The following is a 23,651-nucleotide window of genomic DNA, read 5'->3' on the forward strand; positions in this document are numbered from 1 at the left end:
AACAAAAAAAAAAAAAAAGGTTAGGTTAGGTTAGGTTGTCTGCTCGTGGCTGCTGTGACGGTCGGACGTGTGTGCCTCGTGCTCCGCTCCTTGTGTCTTGGTAATGATTTGTAGTGTGACTTTTCATATACGTTTCTGTATTCCTCGGATTTCTGCTGTCTTTTTGTTTATGTTAAGGTATAATTTATATGGTTAATTGTGCTAATTATATGTTTTTTCATATTATTTGTACGTAGACGTAGAAGATCTCCCGTCTCCTTTATTACATTATTACAGCCACGGCAGGCTCCCTGTGATGTTCCCTTGTGTAATTGTCCATAATTATTATAATTATCAAAACTGTCTTTCTTTAACAACGATGTCTAGTTATTGTAAGTATTGTATTTGTCTTCAATTAATCTATTAATTATGTAGTTATACTCGATTTGTACGTCGTACGAGGTATGTGTCCAAGATGGCCGTCTTTTACCGTCTTATTCACATTTTTGGCAAGATGGCTAAACGGCTACTACGTATAATTGTCGCGACATTGTTGTCTCCTCTCCATCTATAGTATCATTATTGTTTCGTCATTGCAGCCATCTCTCGTGCTACGCGGAATAGTTGCTTTGTAATTTGTGAAATAGACGGATCATTCGATTTTTCGGAAGTATATCTGAACGATAAGTGTGGTGCGCCAACACTGGCTGGAAAATTTGGAATTCTACTCTGAGCTCTCATCTCTTAAACATCATCTTCCTGCCTCGATAGGGATATCTTCTGGAATCTATGGAATTTCTTGATGGATTTAATAAGTATGTTAAAGCAATCTGGAAAAAGTATTGCCTACATATCAGTGGTATGTCATTTGCATAAATTACTACTTATTATTAATTTACTTTGTATCTTTATTCGGCAGTGGAGTGTTCTATTTAATTTCTTACTTAACTCTATAATTCTTGATTTACTTTATTATAACTTATACTATGCAGCAGATTTTTGTTCTTTTTATTATCATATATGAAAGATTTAAGTTTTTTGTAACTCTGAATCTGGAGACGTGAAAATTTTTTGACAGTATCGTTTTGATTCCCAATTTATTCACTTGACAATGTTACGTCCGTGTTCTCGTCAGGAGGAGGAGAACTCGGGTGGACGCACGGAACCTCCCCTTTTCTCGCGGAACGACGTCGTGACGCCGATCCGCGAGTCGAACGCGCGTTAAGGGGGGCAGGGATCGGGTCAGCGTCAGCGGCGCTATTACCCTTACCTGCGCCCGCGCTATTCGGTGGTCCGTTTTAGATTAGAGAACCGAATCTCTTTGACCAGGGATGGACCTAGTGCGATCTTCAGGGAGCCGGGAACGGCGCGGGGTCAGGTTTAGGAGAAAAAAAAACTGTTTACTACCGAATTTTGATCAATTAATTTTAATAAGAAATAATAAACGTGAACTACAATCTTCTGTTCGTATACATAAAAGGTTAAAGTATTGATAACAAAAGAAATCTTGTACATACAAATATAAAAAAAAAAAACGACCGCGGGGAAGGAAAATCTCTTAAATACCCAATTGCTCAAGTTGGGATAAGAAATTGGTGATAGCGAACGGGTCTATAGGATCGGGTTGCAGGTGTGGAGGAGGATTGGGGTGCGCGCTGCGGAACGGAGGGCGGAGGCGTATTGGTGGAGCGATATATTGGCTAGTTCCGGCTCTACTTCTATTAACCGCTCCGCGAGTTCTTCGGCGTGGCATTCGCGACGAATCCTTTTATATGCCTTTTCGCGACGGTGTCGCAATGCCCGTTTCGTTGGCCCATTACGAATGGCATGTGTTTGGTTCACTATACAAATGAAGGTCAAATAAAAGAGAAGTTGAGGAATCGAAATAAGGCAGCTTCACCGAATCAATCGGCGGCTTGCCCGGTTGGAATGTTATGGAATCGGAGGAGGCAGCTTCACCGAGTTAATCGGCGGCTTGCCTGGTTAGAAGGTTGTGGAAATGATTGTGAAGTTAGGGAAGGCAGCTTCACCGAGTTAATCGGCGGCTTGCCCTTTGGGAATGTTGGGGTGGGTTTAAGATAGATAAATTTTTGAGGAATAAATAAATAAGATGTCGCGAACCAAACTGCCAGTAAACACGCGGGAAAAATTGATAAGGTTGGACTTACTTTTTGTTGTAGCGGCCGGGGGGGGGGTGGTCGACGAATGTAATTGCCCAGGCTGGATCACTGAATGGTTCGAGAATAAAGTCGCGCACAGATTCTAACTGTTACGGAAGGTGTCGACCTTGAGTGTATCAGGAAGAAGAGAGCGATCCGCTCCGAGTCGCGGTTTTTAAAGGGTTCCGGAGGGGTGGGAATATCTGAGGGCGTGATGGATTTCCGTGTTGGCTTGTCAAATGATAATTTAGGAAAATTATGAATATAGAGGAAGGAGGGAAGCGGTGTCCTATGATTTGTGGTCGTTTTTCCATTTTCAGATTTCCCAGCGAATGGTAGAATTAGTTTTTAGATAGATAGAATTTATTAATAAAAATTCTCCCGCTAGTTCGCACTCTTAATCGCTCATTGGTGTGCCAGCCAACGGCCACTAATCAGTTCTTCTTGATTGGTACTTTTTTGTGTTTCCCCACCAATGTGGGGAGTGTCATCCCCGAACGATCCAACGCGTTTCTTATCCGTTAGGAATTTGCTTTTGTTAATAAAAATTTTTTTTATTGGTAAGTCGTAAACTTGTCGGCGCCGACAAGGCTGTTTACCAAGGATTTTTTGATAGTGAGACATATCTCGGGAGAACGATTGTTTATTTAGAGTTTTTTTTTGTTTGATTGGGTTATTTTTCTTTGATCGTTCGAAGTGCCCGTTTATGGATTAGCAGCCGTTAAATTTTTCCTTCCCGAAAGAGAAGAATTTGTGAAGTCCCCCGGACGTAACACCCCCCGACTTAGACAAATGTTGGGAGTGCACAACATTTGCAACAGTAGGACAATAATTCTTCGCTTTCGGTCCCCTTTTTTTGTGAAGAAGAAGGAAGGAACAGGCGACCACCAAAACCCCTTCCTTATTCCCTCGTTCTTCCTCGTCTTCGCTTACTTAATTAACGTTACATTGTTTTCTCGATACTGTTTAAAATTAAGTTGTGCGCATCATTCACTCTCTCCTTTCCTCTAGGTTTTTTTTTTCAGAAAAATATCTTAAATGTTTCATGTCTGACATTTGTTAATGCGTATTTTTTTCGAAGTGGTTTATTTCTTCTTGTTGTGGAGAATGAAGAATGCGCAAGACCTTGCATGCTGGGATGCTTGGATTAGATAAGAAGAATACTATTACTAGTGTTATCATTATTATCATCATTATTATTATTATTATTATTATGTAAAAAAAACAAATTCGGAAGAATTATAAAATTTTTCGAAAGGGTTTATGGTAAATTTGGCTTAACTCTATTCCTTATATAGCGTTCAAGAGTAAGGAAATGATTTTATATAACGAACGATCTGTTTTTTTTCTCCCCCCTTTTTTTTTTTTTTTTTTTTTTTATATATATATACATACATATTACGTGAGTACCACCAGTCGCGTCCCGCTTGGCTTGGAATTATTTTTCCATATTCTGCATTCCAAGATGATTTTTCTATCCTCCTTTTCCGGTTTTCCCCTTTTTTTTTCGGGATCTTAATGCAAATGGTCAAGCCGTGGCCATTAGGCGTGTTAACGCTCTGTACCTGCCTCAGTCATTGTGTGTCGTCTGATTATATGGTATGTTTGTTATATTAAATAAGGTGACGTTCGCATGACAATTTATTCGACTGGGCAATTATATATATGTAGGATTATTATCCTGCCACGGACTTGTTAATATTATTATGCTGCAGTTCAGGATTGGTAATTGCAGGTGAGGAGAGAAAAGTAAAAATAATAAGCGCTCTCGCTCTCCAGTAGGCACTCAAGCAACACCGATATGAATAAAGAATTAATCGTCTTACATTTCCTTTCTCTTTATGCCATAAAAGGAAAAAATTTAATATAGTAAGTTTAATAATAAAGGAAGTGGATGATATATGTATACAAGGAGCTTAAGTAATTATAATTAAATCATTAAATTATAATGTTTATGGTTATTCGACTTAAACATTACTTTATTGACTAAATAAGTATACGAGATAGAAAAAGGTATAGCTAACAGGCGTAAGGATAGTATAATAAAACAAAGGTTGTATAATTGAGTAATAAACAACGGTTGTATAATTGAGTATTTAAATAAAAGTTGTATAATTAACGAAGGTTGTATAGTTGAGTAATAAAACAAAGATTGTTTAATTGAGTATATAAACAAAAAAAAGGGTTTTTTTTTTTTTTTTCGTGCCTCCCCTAGAGATACCAATGCGTCACGAAGGTTCGTGACCCCCCAGTCGTCCTCATGCGGCAAGACCAATTTGACCATTGCGGCCCCATTTTCCAATGGACGCACGATATTAATGTATCCACTGCGTCCCTTGGCTAGGATTCGGCACAGAGCTCTCGTTTTCTTGGGCCAAAATCTAGTTGGTTTAGCCGGTCCTGTGTAGGCTAGTCCGTAGGTAAGAGCCTGCCATCTTAACTCCTGGAAACGTCCTTCCAGGCGGAAGATTTGATGGAATGATCTCCACACCTGGCGTCCTATGTCTCTGAGATCGATCCGGGCGGTCCTCTGGGCCGGGTTGACTCCCGTAATCAATCCCCTTTGCCATACGTCGCCGTCTTTTATGGCAACAGGCTTGTCTTTCTTTATGTCGTCGGGCCAGCAAGTGAGTTCTTTTGATTTGCGGTTCATTCGGAAATTAAGTTCTTCCGATAGATCTTGCAGAGCTGGTTCTCCATTTTTTAGCCGCACCCAAAACAAGAGCGGAGATTCTACTCGTAGAATCTTACACTCGAGACGCCCGCGAGTCAAACAGCTGGTATCGATAGCTTCCATTTTTCTCTTCTCCCTTTTATTTTTATGTTCTTCACTTCTAAAAAGTTTAATAATTGTTAGGTGGTTGAAAAGAGGGGATAGTAGATAGGAGAAGGAAAGAAAAGAGGTTGTTTTGTTGATATTATGTTTTTAGTTCGAACGAAAATCCTGGTTTTTCCTCTGGTGGTAATAAAGGGTATACTTGGTTTTTCGGGGTCTTACTATACAGGTCAGACTCTGGTGCGCTGGCCTGTTCGGGTTTTTGAACCCTTTTTGTGCCTAATAGTAATAAAAGATGAGTAATAGAGTCCCAGATGGCGCCCAGTAAATGTATGGACCATCCATATACGGTATGCAAAGCGTAACCATGTACGATCGTGTCTATCATTAATTTTATGATTCTCCCGGTGAGGTATATTCCAATTACCCCGGCGCTGATATTGCCGAAAATTAAGAATTTATTCCAAAATTCTTTCCATGCGGATGCAGCGATTTTTGTTATGGATGCTTCGTCTAATAAATTTGAAAATGATCCCCCGTTCAGGGAGATCGGTTGTCCCATCATCCGCCTGGCTACCGTGTTGAGCACCGCCGGTCGCTCAGCAGGGAACAATATGTGATCGCGTAGATCATTGAGATCATTTTCGGTGTATATTCCGCTTGTAGCGAGCGATCCAGGGCTAACATATTTCCACGTAGGTTTGGTCATAGGTTTCATAATTGTGGGCGGCAATGATTCCACAGGTTTAGGCATAAGTTTATACCATGAATCTCCTAGGTGATACATAGTAGGTGCGAAAGAGTTGCAATTTATTTGAGTCCCCTGTCGCAATAGTACATGGGTCTGCGGCGTTAAATAATAGGTTTCGTTTTCCCGCATGACTGGTAGCTGATTATAACAGTTGTCAGTTCTTGTGATTTTTACTTCCACGGGTACGCATTTTACGATGTGTATTACTTCTCCGGCTAACAGGGCCATATATCCAGGTCCTTTCATTAAGTAATAAGCAAAGATATCGGGTGTTTGAGTGGCTATAGCTAAAGCGTTTTTTAACATTCCCTGCTCTAGTTCACACTGTTGCAAAAGGATATTTCTGTATAATTGATTTATCTGCGTACGGATGTGCTTTTCGACGTATACGAATTTGGAATTCATGTAGGTGAATATGTCGAGGTTAGAGACACGCGTTCGTTGTTTGAAAATCGTTACGCCACGCGAGGTTTCGAAGATGATTAATTTAGGATGTTCGGTTCGAGTGAGTGTATAGCCGCATGTTGCGTATTTTCCTTTGCTAGTCAAGGCGAAAGTTGTATCTTGTGCAGTTAATGAATAGACTATTAGTTGTTGTTCATTTACGTTATCTATTATTTTGTCTGCAATCCCACTGTACAATACTCCATAATTGTTGAATTTACAAGTGTCGGCGGGCACTGGATCCCAATAGGTCTCACCTCCTTCTATATCTGTGCAATGGGTGGTAGTGAGTTCACAGGCCACTCCGGATCTGAGTAGCACTCGATTACTATTTATTCGTACGTCGGCTATGTATTCTTGTAGTGAGATTTTTACGCTGGCGAGTACCACGACGTCAGCCCACGTGCCGTACGGATCCGAATACGTGCTCCCCTTGCACGATCCATCGGCGTCTACGTGTCCTGCCAATGTGACTGGTCGGGCAGTGGTATGATTCGGTTTTAATCCAGTGATATATCCGTTATGTAACTGATAAGTTCCATAAGAATGCATTCGTTGGCATACTTCACGTGATGTCTCTTCTATATATGAATATTTACCATTTAACACATCCATGGAATGGGAAAACATTCCGCATTTTTTTATTAATCTGTCTATTTCGACTTTGCATTGAATAACCTTTACTGACTCGAATTCGTTTATTTGTAGAAGTTGTATATAGACATTAGTTGAATTTACGTTCTGTGGCGGAATGTCGCATTCCTCGATATTTAGTAGAGATAAGGTTGTTAGATTTGTTGAGGGCGAGCCGCAGTCATAGCCTATTATCCCATGCGTTTTATGAAACCGGATTGTTAAAATTGTTATTATTACTGCCCAGCAATTATGGAGATCCATCTGGAAAAGGTTATGTTTTTTCTTGTTATTTATCTGGAGGTAATTTAATATGCGAAATTCGTAAACGATTAGGGTGGACAATTCGACTATTTTTCTTTATTCTAATTTTTACGTTATTTTTATTTAATATTTCTAATACTTCGTGTGGTCCGGTATACTGATCCCCAAATTTACCCGGTTTAGGTCCCTTTAATAGAAAAACGTAATCCCCAGATTTAAAGGTTTGAGGGTTGATTTTTTTGTCATAATATTTCTTTGATTTATGTTTCGCCTCGATGATATTTTCACGCGCGTTCCCTCGAAGGTTATGGAGTAGAGTGACTAAGGTTACCAAATAGTCATCGTAACTAGTTAATTTATCTTCTGGTGCTAGAAATTTTTCCGAAGGTATTCTTGCAATTTTTCCAAATATTAATTCGTATGGAGTATGTTTTGTAGCTTCGTGTACACAGGTGTTATAATTAAACATTGCGAGGCTAACCCATCGGTCCCATTGTTCTTGTTCGTTCGCATATTGTTTAAGATACTCTCCTAGTGCGTGATGCGATCGCTCTAGAGATCCATTGGATTGAGGATGGAAGGCGGTTGTACGGAACTTACGAATTCTAAAAAGTTTTGCAATCTTTCTCATTAAGTCGCTGACAAAATTTCTTCCCTGATCGGTTAGTATTGCTTTGGGTGCTCCGAATATACAAATGAATTTATTAACAAAAGCCTCGGCTATTGTTTCAGAGGTTTGATTTGGTAGGGGAATTCCCATGCTGAATTTAGTCAGTTGATCTTGCAGTGTCAAAATGTATTCATTTCCTCTCTCAGTTTTTTGTAGAGGCCCGACAATATCCATTGCTACTTTGTCGAAGGCTGTTCCCGGAGTATCGGTAATTACCATGGGCTGTTTCGTTTTAACGCGTACTAACTTTTTCAGTTGACATTGTAAGCATTGCTGAATATACCGTTGGACGTCAGATTTTATATTTTCCCAATAGTAATTATGCTTAAGTCTGTTATACGTTTTAGTAACGCCTCTATGTCCACCTGTAGGTGAGCAATGTGTTTCGCCTATTATAGAAGGGCGAAGATCCTTCGGAGGGTATCTTACTAATCCGTTACAAATAATTAGTTTAGTTAATGAGTCGAGAAAGGTCATTTGTAATTGTGTCTTAATATTGCTCCAAGGAATATTGCAAATGAAGTCCGTTTTAGCAATGCTAATAGTTCCTAATTTTAATTCTTCTGTTATTTTTCGTAATTCCATCAGAGTTTGCGTTATATAATTTAAAATCATTGTTGGCCCTTCTCTCGACCCTTCCTCAATGGGTAAGGCCACGTGAAAGTAGTTTTTGCGTTTTACAACCTGCGGTCTACACAGAGCGAGTTTATTGAAGGTAGGCAATTCGTTGCGCTCGAATAATTTTCGTGCTCCAGAATCCAATGGGTTTCCATTGACATCGACAAAATATGCTATGTTATCTTTCCGCAAAAATAATAATTCGCGGGAATCGATAACATTGTTTTTTATTAGCTTATGGCCAATTATAGTTGGTTTAAGTTTATCTATACTGTTAAGCTCTTTGTTCTCTTCGTTAATTATTTCGCTTCCTCCTTCGTCGTCACTCTCTTTTTCCTTGTCGCTTTGGTTGGCTTGATCCGCAATTTCTTTGGGTTGCATTGAATTTAAGTGTTTATTTCGTTCATTTATCGTTTGGCTGCGAGTGAGCATTCTTCTGGCTCTCGGTGGATCGTGTATTAATGCTTTCTCTGTCTGCTGCACTGGTAATTCATCCAGTTCTTCTTGTGTAAAGGGTATGGAATCCGTATTATCTTTAAACAGATGGTCGTCAGGTAATAAATTTTCTGTTTGCTCGTCATCTGAAAGATACAACTCGAAGTTTTCGTCCTCTTCTATTTCTTCCTCCTCGTCGGATTCTTCTAACATTTTAGAAATTATTTCTGCATCCTTCGCTTCGTTGGGATTCAACAAAGTTTTGCGATCAATAATTGCCTTGCAGTTCACTTCTTCGAAATTCACCGGATTCCTGGATAACGCATCAGCGTTTACGTTAGTTTTTCCTGCTTTGTATACGACATCGTAATCGTATTCGGCTAATTTTAATCTCCATCGTAATATTCTCATGTTGGTATCTTGAGCGTTTTTAAACCACAATAAAGGTTTATGATCTGTGACTAAAGTAAATTTTCGGCCGTATAAATATGGGCGGAAATGCTTAACACAGTATAATATAGCTAGCGCTTCCTTCTCGTATGTATCGTATTTTAATTCATTATCAGTTAGAGTTCGTGACGCATACGCGACTGGTCGGTCCTTATTTATTTCACCTTGCGACAATATTCCTCCTACGGCTACTCCGGAAGCGTCGGTGGTTAGGATAAAAGGCTTTGAAAAATCAGGATATTGCAACACGGGTTCTTCACATAATCTTTGTTTTAATTTTTCGAATGATTCTTCTTGTTCTTGTGTCCACTCGAAACGTACGTCATTTTTTAATAAATTTGTCAAGGGTTTTGCTAATTTAGAAAAATTAGAGATAAATCGTCTGTAATATCCCGCTAGTCCTAGAAATTGTTTAATGTTTCGGGGTGTCTTAGGTCTAGGAAATCGTCGTACGGCCTCTAATTTTTTTGGGTCGGGTTTAACTCCGTTTTTGCCTATGACGTGTCCCAAATAAGTTACTTTAAAAATTCACATTTGTCGGGCTGTAATTTTAAATTTGCTTCACGTAGTTTATCTATTAAAAGATTATATTTTCTCTCATGCTCTTCTAATGATGACGCGTAGATAACTATATCGTCCATATAAACAAATAATTCCTTTCCTTGTAATCCTGATAAAACTAAATCCATTAATCGTTGGAAGGTAGCAGGAGCATTTTTTAATCCAAATGGCATTCTATCAAATTCATAATGCCCAAAAGGTGTTGTGAAAGCGGTTTTATGGCTATCTGCTGGATTCATTTTTATTTGATGAAATCCTGAGGCTAGATCGCATACCGAAAAATATCGAGCTCCTCCCAATTGATCTAAGATATCGACTATATTTGGTAGTGGATACGCATCTCCGATAGTTTTGTCATTTAATGCCCGGAAATCTAATACCATTCTCCATCGTTTATTTCCTTGGGAATCTTCTTTCTTGGGTACAATCCATATGGGCGTATTGTAAGGTGACTGTGAAGGTTTTACTATGCCCCCCTCTAGCAGTTCTTCTACTTGTTTGTTTATTTCCTCTTTGTGAACTTGCGGAAATCTATACTGACGGGTGTTAATCGGCTGATCATCTGTTGTAGATATTTTATGTCGTAAAACATTAGTCGCTGTCAGTTTTTCCTCAGGTATATGGAACCTGTCTTGACTATTAATTATAAGATTTATCACATTCTCTTTTTCATAATTATTCAAGTGCTCTAGTCGTAATAATTCTATAATTTTTGTGAGTCTATCCTTTTGGTTTTCTTCCGATAGTATTAAGCATTTGATAGCTCCGTTTTCCTTGTTATTACTTTGTATCCCTTGTATAACTTTCTCTTTATGTTTTGATTTGCGCTTACGTATACATTCATCTACTATCACTTGAGATTGATTTTGTCTTAATTTAAAAATTCTCGAGGACGGTTTTCTATTTTTCATTCCTAATTTGCCGAGGTTTATTTCATTCGACTTATTTACTTGTATTCTTTCCATAAGCTCTTTGGCGGTAATATGAGAGGGTTCATTTTTTTTATTCGTTTTTTCTGAGAACATCCCAACTCTTGGGAATTTATCATCCTTTAGCGAGACTGAGGCATTAGTATTGTCGTTTTCGTTTAGACAGAATCGTGTCGGATTACGTAGTGAGGTTTGGTAACTTCCCTCCTCGTAACCGATGGAGCTGGAAAATGCTCGAGAAGTGCGGAAACTTTCATCGGCAATTCCAGAATTAACTTTTGAAGTGATTGGACAATTTTCACCTCCAAGGAACTCAAAATTTTTTAAATTTTCGGACGAGGTTTGGTAACTTCCCTCTTCGAGGATTTTGGGATGGGAGGATATCTCAGAGGAGGTTTGGTAACTTCCCTCTTGCTGAGTATCGAAATTATGATTTCTCCTTTTGTTTCCTCTCATTTTAATTTCGTTTTTATTTTTGACCTTTAAATTTTTATTAATTTTATTTCTATTTATGGAAATTTTAATTTCTTTATTATTTATATTTCCGTCCTCTTTTGTCTTTGCATTCTCTCTTTCATTCTCATTTTTATTTTCATTTTTATTTTCGTTAACAATTTCAATATTCATAATCTCGTCTTCCTCTCTACTTATTTCATTTTCGTTTAACAATTCTTTTTTATGGTCAATATGTTTGGTCTCTCTTGGAAAGGAATTCGGGTGTGAAGTTGTTAATTCTTCGTGATAATCTAATGTCTTTATTCTGGTTTCACACAGGTCGACCATCTCATTCAGAGGTCTAAGATTTATGGTCGGCACCCTGACTTCTACTTCTTCGTCCCGCGTGTTTATGATATTTAAGTATGCTTTCCCCGAGACATTTTCCACGATCGTGTCCCCTAGATAGATTCCGTAAGTAATCTTCAATTTTGGTACATATCCAATTTTGACATTAGGGTTGCCAACTCTTACATAAAATAACGATTCTGATCTGGGTGATACTACTATAGTTTCTGGTGACAGAAAAGGTACTTGGATACCGGATACATCTATACATCCTTGTGCATAATCAATTTTCGATGATGTTTGTTTAAAGAAATCGTTGCCTAATATACCAGCTTGCGGTATCGGAAAGTCGTCGGGTACTATGTGGAAATTTATTGAGGTGTCGAAAAGGCTTAGCGTAGTTTCGCCAAGAGTAAAGACCGGATAATCGTTTATTCCGTTTAATTTTAGAATGTTACAATAATTAATGCGTACTCCCTCAGATATAAAACTTTTTTTAATTATATTAGGTCCGGAACCGGTGTCTAACATAAGAGTTATGTGAGGGACTGTTTTTTGTATTTCTACCTGAACGGTCGGCACGCGACTGTGTTTATCGAGGTTTACCGCTACTGAGCGAGCGTTCGGAGCGTTTTTTATTGAGGCGCCGAAGATGTCGACGGGCGTGGAATCCGTTCGGTCCCCTGTTGCACGCCCGGCTTCGAGGGGCCGTTGGAGTTTACCGAATCTTTTGCCATTTTTCGATTATTACTTGCGATGCGCAATTCACAGTTTTCGAGGAGATGCCCTTGCGCTTTGCAATATCGGCAAAATGATGTGTTATTATCGCTTGTAGTTCGATCCATTTTAGATCTGCAATCCCTAGCAGTGTGCCCTGCGGTGTTACAATTCTGGCAAATAATTCTGGCTTTATTTTCTGTCATGCGCAGTTCGTTTTGCTTTTTCCAGCAGTTATTAGCTGAGTGTCCCTGTCTATCGCACCACTGGCAAATCAAGAGAGGCTTGTTTTGATTAGTACTACGGCATGACTTTGCGTTATGACCGGTTTTAGAGCACAATTGACAGACAATCGTAATTTCTCGTATCACGTTAACAGTTCGCCGTAATTGCGGGTCGCGCATTCGACATTTACTAGCATCGTGACCACGTTTTTTGCAAATCTGACATATTAGTATTTCGTAATTCTGCTGTGAATTTTGAATGAATTTTCTACAGTTACTGGCTAAATGTCCGTCTTTATAACAAATTTGGCAAGTTTCGCGTTGTAAGTTCATTTTTGCGATATTACCACGCCGTAAATCTGACATCGCGCGTAATTCTCTCTCTATGCGTATCGCGTCGGCTACGGCTGCTTTAACATCCATCTGTGAATTTCTTAATATTCTCTGTTCGATCTCCGGTTTTAACCCCTTGATAAAGCATTTACACATGTCTCTTTCTAACGAATCTTTAATATTCTGTTCGGGGAGAGAAGGTCCCGAACTTCGATATGCTTCGAGTATTTGCTTTCCCAAAATTTTTACTCTATTCGCGTATGTTATTACATCTTCGTCGTTCCCTTGATAGACACATCCCAATTCTCCTTGTAATTGATAGACATTTTTCGAAGGACCGTAAATTTGTTTTAAATATTTAGTGATTTGAGCGACATTGTTAAAGTCTTGATCCTGAATAGTTCGACGTGCCTCTCCGATTATACGTGTTCTAATGATTTTAGCAAATTGAGGCTCAGCCTCATCGGGAAGCATAGATTTCGCCTCCTCGCAACCCTCGATAAAATAATTCAATGGAATATTTTGTCCATCGAAGTATGGAATGGCGTCGACGGCGTATTTTAGCGTAGCGAAAGGATTATTTTGTGCCATTTTTAAAGATTCTAGGGTTTTTGCCTTTTCGTCGAAATTATCGGAACTATTACTAGTTAATGACGTTTCGCGTGTGGAAATATTAGATTCAAACGTTTCGCAAACAGTTTCGAATCGCTCCTCCGCTATCGAAGTGTCCTCCAGAGAAAAAGTGACGTGTTTGGAAGCGAGGAATTTAGATGGAGTGGATGTGTGCACTGTTTTCGACGCGCCTGGCTTGGGTTTACCGCCACTCTCTAAACCGAGTTTATAAAGTTCATCTACTTCGGACTTATTCGAACTTGCTACCTCGTACTCATTCCCGCTAAAGATCGCACTTTTTAAATCCCGGACGAGCCCCCAATTTTTCTAGCTCTGTTACGTCCGTGTTCTCGTCAGGAGGAGGAGAACTCGGGTGGACGCACGGAACCTCCCCTTTTCTCGCGGAACGACGTCGTGACGCCGATCCGCGAGTCGAACGCGCGTTAAGGGGGGCAGGGATCGGGTCAGCGTCAGCGGCGCTATTACCCTTACCTGCGCCCGCGCTATTCGGTGGTCCGTTTTAGATCAGAGAACCGAATCTCTTTGACCAGGGATGGACCTAGTGCGATCTTCAGGGAGCCGGGAACGGCGCGGGGTCAGGTTTAGGAGAAAAAAAACTGTTTACTACCGAATTTTGATCAATTAATTTTAATAAGAAATAATAAACGTGAACTACAATCTTCTGTTCGTATACATAAAAGGTTAAAGTATTGATAACAAAAGAAATCTTGTACATACAAATATAAAAAAAAAAAACGACCGCGGGGAAGGAAAATCTCTTAAATACCCAATTGCTCAAGTTGGGATAAGAAATTGGTGATAGCGAACGGGTCTATAGGATCGGGTTGCAGGTGTGGAGGAGGATTGGGGTGCGCGCTGCGGAACGGAGGGCGGAGGCGTATTGGTGGAGCGATATATTGGCTAGTTCCGGCTCTACTTCTATTAACCGCTCCGCGAGTTCTTCGGCGTGGCATTCGCGACGAATCCTTTTATATGCCTTTTCGCGACGGTGTCGCAATGCCCGTTTCGTTGGCCCATTACGAATGGCATGTGTTTGGTTCACTATACAAATGAAGGTCAAATAAAAGAGAAGTTGAGGAATCGAAATAAGGCAGCTTCACCGAATCAATCGGCGGCTTGCCCGGTTGGAATGTTATGGAATCGGAGGAGGCAGCTTCACCGAGTTAATCGGCGGCTTGCCTGGTTAGAAGGTTGTGGAAATGATTGTGAAGTTAGGGAAGGCAGCTTCACCGAGTTAATCGGCGGCTTGCCCTTTGGGAATGTTGGGGTGGGTTTAAGATAGATAAATTTTTGAGGAATAAATAAATAAGATGTCGCGAACCAAACTGCCAGTAAACACGCGGGAAAAATTGATAAGGTTGGACTTACTTTTTGTTGTAGCGGCCGGGGGGGGGGGTGGTCGACGAATGTAATTGCCCAGGCTGGATCACTGAATGGTTCGAGAATAAAGTCGCGCACAGATTCTAACTGTTACGGAAGGTGTCGACCTTGAGTGTATCAGGAAGAAGAGAGCGATCCGCTCCGAGTCGCGGTTTTTAAAGGGTTCCGGAGGGGTGGGAATATCTGAGGGCGTGATGGATTTCCGTGTTGGCTTGTCAAATGATAATTTAGGAAAATTATGAATATAGAGGAAGGAGGGAAGCGGTGTCCTATGATTTGTGGTCGTTTTTCCATTTTCAGATTTCCCAGCGAATGGTAGAATTAGTTTTTAGATAGATAGAATTTATTAATAAAAATTCTCCCGCTAGTTCGCACTCTTAATCGCTCATTGGTGTGCCAGCCAACGGCCACTAATCAGTTCTTCTTGATTGGTACTTTTTTGTGTTTCCACCAATGTGGGGAGTGTCATCCCCGAACGATCCAACGCGTTTCTTATCCGTTAGGAATTTGCTTTTGTTAATAAAAATTTTTTTTATTGGTAAGTCGTAAACTTGTCGGCGCCGACAAGGCTATTTACCAAGGATTTTTTGATAGTGAGACATATCTCGGGAGAACGATTGTTTATTTAGAGTTTTTTTTGTTTGATTGGGTTATTTTTCTTTGATCGTTCGAAGTGCCCGTTTATGGATTAGCAGCCGTTAAATTTTTCCTTCCCGAAAGAGAAGAATTTGTGAAGTCCCCCGGACGTAACAACAATATAGATTGATTTGCTGTATGTGTGTCTAATTATCGAGTCTATATGCTCTTTAAGCATCTTAGTTAGTCAACATAAATCTTTGCTTGTCACACAGAAAAATTAATGGACTTTTAAAACGTATGCACTCTAATTGCCTTATTATAATACCACGAATATGATTATTGATTTTCTTTTGATTGAATGTAATATTTCATTATCTATTGCTACGCTGATTCACCATGTACCATGTACTATTGTAAATTCGCAAGCTACACAAGATTATTTCCTTATTTTAATGATAGTATCTTTATTCTGTTATTATTATTTACTGTGCTTCTTTGTATACATTTAAGTTTCCATTAATTTATTAATTTCAGTATGATCTGACTTGCGAAATTATATTAGTTTATTTAAATTATTTCATATGTATGTAACCCTTGTGTCGTATTTCACGTTTTGATTGTACTTTCATCACACTACGATTCTTGATTTATAATTTATACTTTTATATCTATTTTATGTGTCTATCGGTATATTTTTATAAGATTCTGATCTTTTGATTAAGCATTTTATAGTTTATCAAATTATATATTCCATATCTTTGACTTGATTGTGAGGGAGCCATCTCCTGGATGGTCAAATGCACGAGGTGTACACTTTGTGCTCCTTGCTATGAATAGGTGGCAACACTGAGCAGTTATAACCTGATAGTACTTGGCATATTATTCTTTTTTAATTTCTCCACATTTTAGTAATATTAAAGCTTTTTACAAAACAATTTAGTTATGTTAAGTACAATTTAATTATGTATATGTATAAGTATGTGTATTTTTGCAGGCTGTCCTGTGAATCTTGTGCTGTATTGTTATTGTCTCCATTTGATGACTTGATAATTGAGGTTATTATGCCTCTATGTTTCTTGATATTATTTACAATCACGAGGTAAATAACTATACATTATATTTTACTTATCAACTACTTTTACTAGATACACACATTTACTATTTTTGAATTTATTAATGTCCTATACGTATAGTTTTTAATTTATAGTCATCATACATGTTTCTCTAAATGTTAGGATGCTAGCTCGTAAAAGCGGCACATCCTTGTTAATGTATTTTCTCATCTGTGATGAGAACTATATGTGCGTCTTTAATATTTATATATATTTATTTTCTTTCCCCCCTTTTAGAAGAGTAAATCAGCGTATTTAACGCTCACTGAGCTTTATGTTATCCTGGAATTAACCGATAGTTTCCTGTTGGCGCATTTATCGACGCCAAGCTGTGAATTTTTGGCGTCTGGGCACTTGTATGGACCGCATCAAGAAACTCTTCATTATCTGAACAATCGATGTAACCAGTATTACATAATAACTGTTACTGACATGTCACAGTTTGGTTTTTATGCGCGGAAACTCAAGCTTTACATTACTTTCGATGGATAACCTACGAATCGGATTTGTAAACATTTTTACTGACTAATTAATTATTTTTTGCGTCTGAATTAGAATATATTTCTCTTTATTTCTTGTATAGTTATTATTAGAGGATTAGATTAACTACTGTAATTTTTAGTTTAGCTTTAATTTTGAATACTCTGCATACAGTCGATTCACTTGTATTTATATAACTTTGTGGCTCGTTTCATTAGTATTAATACTATTATTCTAATCTCAACTAATACGAGAATCGCTTCGTGTATCGACACAATGATTGTAATTCGGTATGTGGGCAGGTGAATTGTATTGAACACATAATTATCGGAACACATAATACGTACGGAACACATAATTATCAATTGTGGCAGGCGCGTTAATTATTTGTGCGGTCTCTAGATTGCTCGTGATGAGCTGAACGAGGTATACATTGGTAATTTAATTACGAAATTGCGGACACGAGTCTGCGCTGGCTGCCTTTTATAGTATTATTTATAGTATAGATAGATTTAATATAGATTTTTCCATTGTCAAACTATGTAATTACAGATTTTGGCTAGTCTGGATTAGAGTGTACGCGTTTTTTGCGAAACACACATTGATGCTTGCTATACCGATGAATCGACTGATGTATTGTTTTTGTTTGACGCATCTTAGTCTACTAAAAAGATTGAGTCTGTTGAGTTACACGCGCTACAAATGGCATTTGTGCTACCTAAGCACAAATTTTCGTTTCTTCAGTTTTGTTAAACATAATTCAGACATACTGGACTAGATTGGATATACTTTTGAAATGTGGATGGAATCTCATTACATTATGTATTGGCTGCTATGTCATTCTTTCGTTCAATCGATACTAATTATCAAAAATTATGGCTCTACTATTATGTTTTTAATCTTGAGAAGACTTTTGCGTACGTCATGAAAGTTCTTACGAAATCTTTATGTTTATTTTGTGTGATGTTGTCTTTTGAGTAATATTGTTTACCGATAACCTGCCCACGAAGAACCAGCAATTTCATTGTCATTCACGGCATGTAGCCTTAAAGTACTGCGTTTTTTTTTAGCAATATTAGCATATAATTTATCTGTTGACATAAGAGACAAATCAAGAGATGATTTCTTCAATCATCATGTTTAAACATGTTTCTCCTCTCGCATTTAATCCTGATTTTAAAACGTACGTGGCATTAATGGAAGCCGACGATAATCTATTTCGATTTTTTGTTTTTAAATTACTTAAAGAGGAAAACATTGTCTCTGGGTCGGCATTTGAATTTGGAAGTGATCGAACAGCATTCAGAACATTTGTTAAATTTGGATACTTAGTAATATTATTTGGATGTAAAATTTCCTTCCACATATTATCAAAATTTAATTTGGAAAGATTTTGCTTCTCTTCCATTGTAAAATCTAATGGCAATGCAATCCATTCTTTCTTTAAAGCATCTTCATCAACATTACCTATAGTTTTAGCTATAAAAGAAACATCATTAAATGAAGTTTCTCTATCAGTATATATAAGCTTACAAAAGGTCTAAAAACTTGTAATTTTAATAAAAATTTATTATTTATCGGTAATCTTTTACGAATTTCTTCTGCAGCAGTTACATAAAACATCAAACAATTTTTTCGAACAGTTGTAACTGCGTCTTCGTGTCCTTGCAGTATCAGTAATTCGTAAAGATATTCTTCGCATTCTGTACCTAAATTAATTTTATGAAGAATTTTGTGATTCTCTGATAAAGAGAAAACTGTGTTTACAGAAAAAGGTTTTAAATATTTATCTTTTAAAAAGTTTTGGCAAATTTGAAAAAGAAACTGTAAAGATTTTGGCTGCAATAAATGAATTCGTGTTTCTGATGTTTGAAAAAATGCATTGAATGCGTTAAAGAAATTTAAAACGTATTTTAAAAAAAGAAAATAGGCTTTTGTTTCAATATTACCCATTATAGACAACAGATATTCTCCACGTTGTGTTTTTTCACTTACAACCATTTCGTTCAAAAAATATTTAATTGTTTCCCAAGATTCCAGAAGTCTTTCTACACATAAGTAATAAGAAAGCCAGCGTGTGTAATTTTAACATAATTTTAACAATTTGTGATTTGTTTCTTGGAAACACTCAGAAAATTCATTGTAAACAGATAATCGTTTGGGGCTATTGTTATAAAACTTGAAGTTTTTTGTAATAATTCTTCGCAAAATTCTGGTATTTTATTACATGCAGCATGCGCTATTAATGCAGCGGAATGACAAGGGCATGTTAATAAATGTTAATAAATGTGAACATACTTCTTCTAATTTTTTTTTAAATGATGAAAATTTTCCTATCATGATAGATGCATTGTCGCATGATAGAGCTATAATATTTAAAAATGGTATTTTCATTTTCACATTTAACATTTAAATGCTTGAAACAATTTTTCTGCGCTGGAATCTTTGGCATCAATATTAATTAATTTAACTAATTGTGAACGAACATCTAATGTCTTCGGGTCAACGTATCGTACCATAAAAGTCATCCATTTAGTATTACAAATATCAGACGTTTCGTCAATAAATATTGAAAATTTTGTGTTCTGAATTTTGTTAACGACACGTTCCGTTTCAATTGGGCATAAAACGTTTGTAATAATATTTTTACATTTTGTACGACCGATGCTCATGCTTTTTAATATATTAGAATCTTTTCCTATATGTTGAAAAAAATGAAGAATCTCTTTTGCAGTTTGATGAGAAATATTTTTATCGGCAATTAATGTGGCATATCTAACTTCTGCTAACTTTTTACGCTCATCAAACGACAAAAGTGATTCATTATCTTCCGTTTGCAAATTTTGATTTGATTTATTTATCTCACTGAAACTTTTATATTTATCTAAACGTGCTTTGGATTCTGCGTGACGATATATTTGTGCTAAACTACTAGTAATAGTTTTATTGCAAATGGAATAAAAAGATAAATTTGCATTGTTAGGTACTTCTCGTAACCAACATTTAAATTCTTCGATATCTAACCATTTCTGTTGAAAAACTGGTTGAGATATTTTTTTTTTTTTCATTATTGTTAGGTAATGATGATCCTTTTTTAAGATTATTTTTATGACATGCAGAATCTGCATGGCGAGAAATTAATGAACGACATGAAAAATTCTTATTGCAAATGCTACAATGATACTGACTATTATTACTTGATACTTCGCGTATTTATGATTGATATCTATTATCAGCAAGCCAAGTTTTTATAAAGCGTTTACATTTTTTGATTGATTCGTCACACATTTCCATATCAACTAAAAGGACAAAAAAATCGAAAAAAGATAAAAAGAGAAATAGAAATATAATATGAAAATTATATGTATGCATGTGTCACGGAAAGAGATTAGGATTCTGTTATTTGTCAAAATATTTTACGATCCTAAATCGTCTCTCTCTGTATACGTATATGTGAATATATAAATATATATATATATATATATATAAAATATATATGTGTATAAATGTGTATATGGAAAGTTATACCTTTTAATCTCGAATATATTCTTCAATATTAAAAAGTCAAGATGTATAAAATACGATACACGATGTGATCGAAAGACGGTACACGAAGTCACCGAAAGACAAATAAAATCGTCGCGCATCGTGAGATAAACAATGGAAAATCGAGATCGTTGTTTCTTTCTTATTCGGCGACACAGCGAGCAGCATACTCAACGACGCAATGACAGGTTAGTTACTACAGGTTATTTATTATTATTTAAGAAATATAAATCACATTTTCAATCTAATTTAATATGCTTCATTATCGTATGCGTGTGCGTGTGCCTGTGTGCACGTGTGCCTGTGTGTACGTGTGCCTGTGTGTACGTGTGCCTGTGTGTACGTGTGCCTGTGTGTACGTGTGCCTGCGTGTGCGTGTGCCTGCGTGCGTGCGTGCATGCGTGCGTGCGTGCGTGCGTGCGTGCGTGCATGCGTGCATGCATGCGTGTGTGCATGCGTGTGCATGCGTGTGTGCATGCGTGTGCCTGCGTGCGTACGCGTGTACGCGTGTATTAAAATTTTATCATTATCTAATATCAGTAGTATAATCAGTAGTATAATAATGTTATATAGTTTATGTATTTTACAGAGCAAAAGAAAAAATTTGCTGATATGCTGCAACAGCAGCAGAAACAGCATGAACTGCAAATGAGCAATTAAGAGAGCAGCATGAGCTACAATTGCAACAGCTGCGGGAGCAGGTAAACTTGATAAGAAAAAGAATGCTTTTGCTGACAAATATTTTGCTGACAAAATTTGAACAGATACTGATATGTAAATAATTTTATTGGATCTTTAAAATGATTATCTGTGAAATCTGTTATATTCAAATCGGTTGCTAGATTAGAAATTTGTGAACATTATTATTATATTTAAATGTCCTACATAATAATATTGATGATCCAATAAAATTATTTCCAGATCTGTATCTGGTTAATTTGTAATTTTTAGATTTTTCAGAAGTTTTTTTTATACAGAAACAACAACCGCAGCAGCAACAGCAGCAGCAACAGCAGCAGCAGCAAGAGAGTGGTATTATTTATTGAAATAATTATATGTATATAAATACACACATATATGTCATGTATAATATATATATATATATATATATATATATATATATATATAAACATATTAATATTTTGACATTTAATTATTTTCAGTGCCTTATAGACGAAATAATGGTGAGCGTTCCCGTGCAAGATGGACCTTGCAACGAGGGGGACGAATGAGATATAATTGGAGGGAGGGCCGGAGAAGAGAAAGAGGAAGGAAATAGAGGAGGAAGAGACCGGGGAAAAAATATAATTATAAAAAAATATTATTTTAAATAAAAAATATAAAAATAAATTTAAGTGGATTATGTCAGCACTCTTACCTTTTCATTATTGTTATCTGTTGTTAAATGTTTAATGCTTCTTTGATAAATTATTACTAAATTATTAAAATTATTACTAAAAAGAATAATTATTACTAAAATAAATAAAATTATTACTAATTATTACTAAAAAGAATAATTAATACTTCTTTTAATAAAAATTTATCAAAGAAGCATTAAACATTTAAAAACTAATAACAATAATGAAAAGATAACCGTGTTAACATAATTTGAATTTCTTTTTGCGATATTTGCGATATTGATATATTCATATCAGTTATTAGTTTTATTATTATCTATTATTTATTAATATCATAAAAGCTATATAGCCTTTTTATATTCAGCTCCCTTTTATATAATAATATATCTAATATTTATTTTATATATTTATTGATATATATATATATATATATATATATAAAATATAAATATATATAATATATATATATATATATTGTCTATATATTTATATATTTATTTATATATTTATTCAGTTTTTAATAGCTATATCTAAATATCTTTATAAAACCACAATAATTTTTTTTTTAATATAATAATTACTTTTTGCAAATAAAAAGCGTATATATTGACAAAGAATGGATTTTTGTATTTACAAATTTTAATTTTTATTTATGTATGAAAAAAATATATTGTAATAATGTTATTAACTTCATAAAATAAATGTATAAAAGTGTAAAAATGATCGACAATGGCATCGCGCCTCGCATGATTAATTCGTGTCATGTCATGAGATGCCAGCTTCAAATCAGCGGTACAGCGTTTCTCGAAAAAGAAGAAGACAGCAGTTGTCGGTACTCCTTCTCTACCGCTCGAAGCTGGCCGAAGCGCGGAGCGTACACGGACGAGCGCTCGCGATAGTGTGTGTGCCAGCCTATCCCCTCTACGTGCTGCAATCGTACATGAAATGGCATCCCTGCTTCGCGCTCCGCGGAGACACGAACGTACGCGCTTCGTGTGTATGTGTAGCAGCCGCGCGCCGAGCGCAGGACACCATTCCTGCCGGTGCGTGTACATATTGTACCCCGGATGGACTATGACGTTAATATTAGGGATAGTCGGGTTCGTTAAGTTTAAGGAGTTGGGACTCCGAGCAGGATCAAAAGAATCTTCAATAGAGATCTTCTTGAATTCATTAACACACACTTTCTTCATTTTAACTGATTCATTCTCACAATTGCACAGATACTTGATATATTAATGATTATATTTTACACACGGTTAAACGTCATCGGGTGACTCGATGCGTATCGCGTTACTCTGGCGGCCGACGATCGAATATGTCACCTGACATGCTGATAGTACGGCTCGCGGGAACTTCGCTACGAGATTCGGTAATATCTCGTGCGATTATTATAAGTCCGATTCCGGACGACACGTAGTATTTGACTCTCTTGACTCTGTCTTGTATGGTCGATTATATAGACTGGTCAATGCCCGATCAGTATTCAGACCGATTGCGTCGATTGATCGCGTGATATTGATTGCTCAATGTCACGCCTGGTTCGAGCAGCAAATTGAGGAATTTGCTGATAGACTTTTCGCAAATGTTCGCAATGTTCTCGCGCGATGCATTTCTGCAGTCTTTCGAAAGACTGATCGCAATTTTGGCGATCACGCATTTATGTCGTCTTTTGAAAGACTTTTTCCGATTTCATGCGGATTAATTTTGTTGCCATGCGGACTACTTTTATTATTAGTTGTAGATCTGGCTACAACAATATGTACGTATATATGTACGTATATATGTACGTATGTATGTACGTGTGTATATACATATGTATGTATTTCTTGTAGTT

At 36.9% G+C, this 23,651-nt stretch overlaps 1 protein-coding gene and 1 long non-coding RNA gene across 2 annotated transcripts; one reads left to right on the plus strand and one right to left on the minus strand.

Moving 5' to 3' along the window:
- Positions 1-266: 266 nt before the first annotated feature.
- Positions 267-21,875, plus strand: LOC148936218 (uncharacterized). The gene is made up of 7 exons (XR_016139693.1): positions 267-371; positions 579-838; positions 16,313-16,417; positions 16,668-20,644; positions 21,046-21,157; positions 21,434-21,488; positions 21,620-21,875. It is a non-coding gene; the product is annotated as an uncharacterized LOC148936218 (long non-coding RNA).
- On the minus strand, positions 3,630-7,006 carry LOC148936219 (uncharacterized). The gene has a single exon (XM_089078680.1). It carries the CDS (start codon positions 7,004-7,006, stop codon positions 5,057-5,059), a length of 1,950 nt encoding a protein of 649 aa, XP_088934806.1. The 3' UTR covers positions 3,630-5,056.
- Positions 21,876-23,651: the final 1,776 nt, after the last annotated feature.

The sequence above is a fragment of the Pogonomyrmex barbatus genome, unplaced genomic scaffold (assembly GCF_055798465.1).
Source record: "Pogonomyrmex barbatus isolate J1 unplaced genomic scaffold, ASM5579846v1 scaffold27, whole genome shotgun sequence".
Classification (NCBI taxonomy): domain Eukaryota; kingdom Metazoa; phylum Arthropoda; class Insecta; order Hymenoptera; family Formicidae; genus Pogonomyrmex; species Pogonomyrmex barbatus.

What these genes read in the sequence shown, in the direction of transcription:
- LOC148936219 (XM_089078680.1), bottom strand. Translation starts at nt 7,006, where the DNA reads ATGGATCTCCATAATTGCTGGGCAGTAATAATAACAATTTTAACAATC.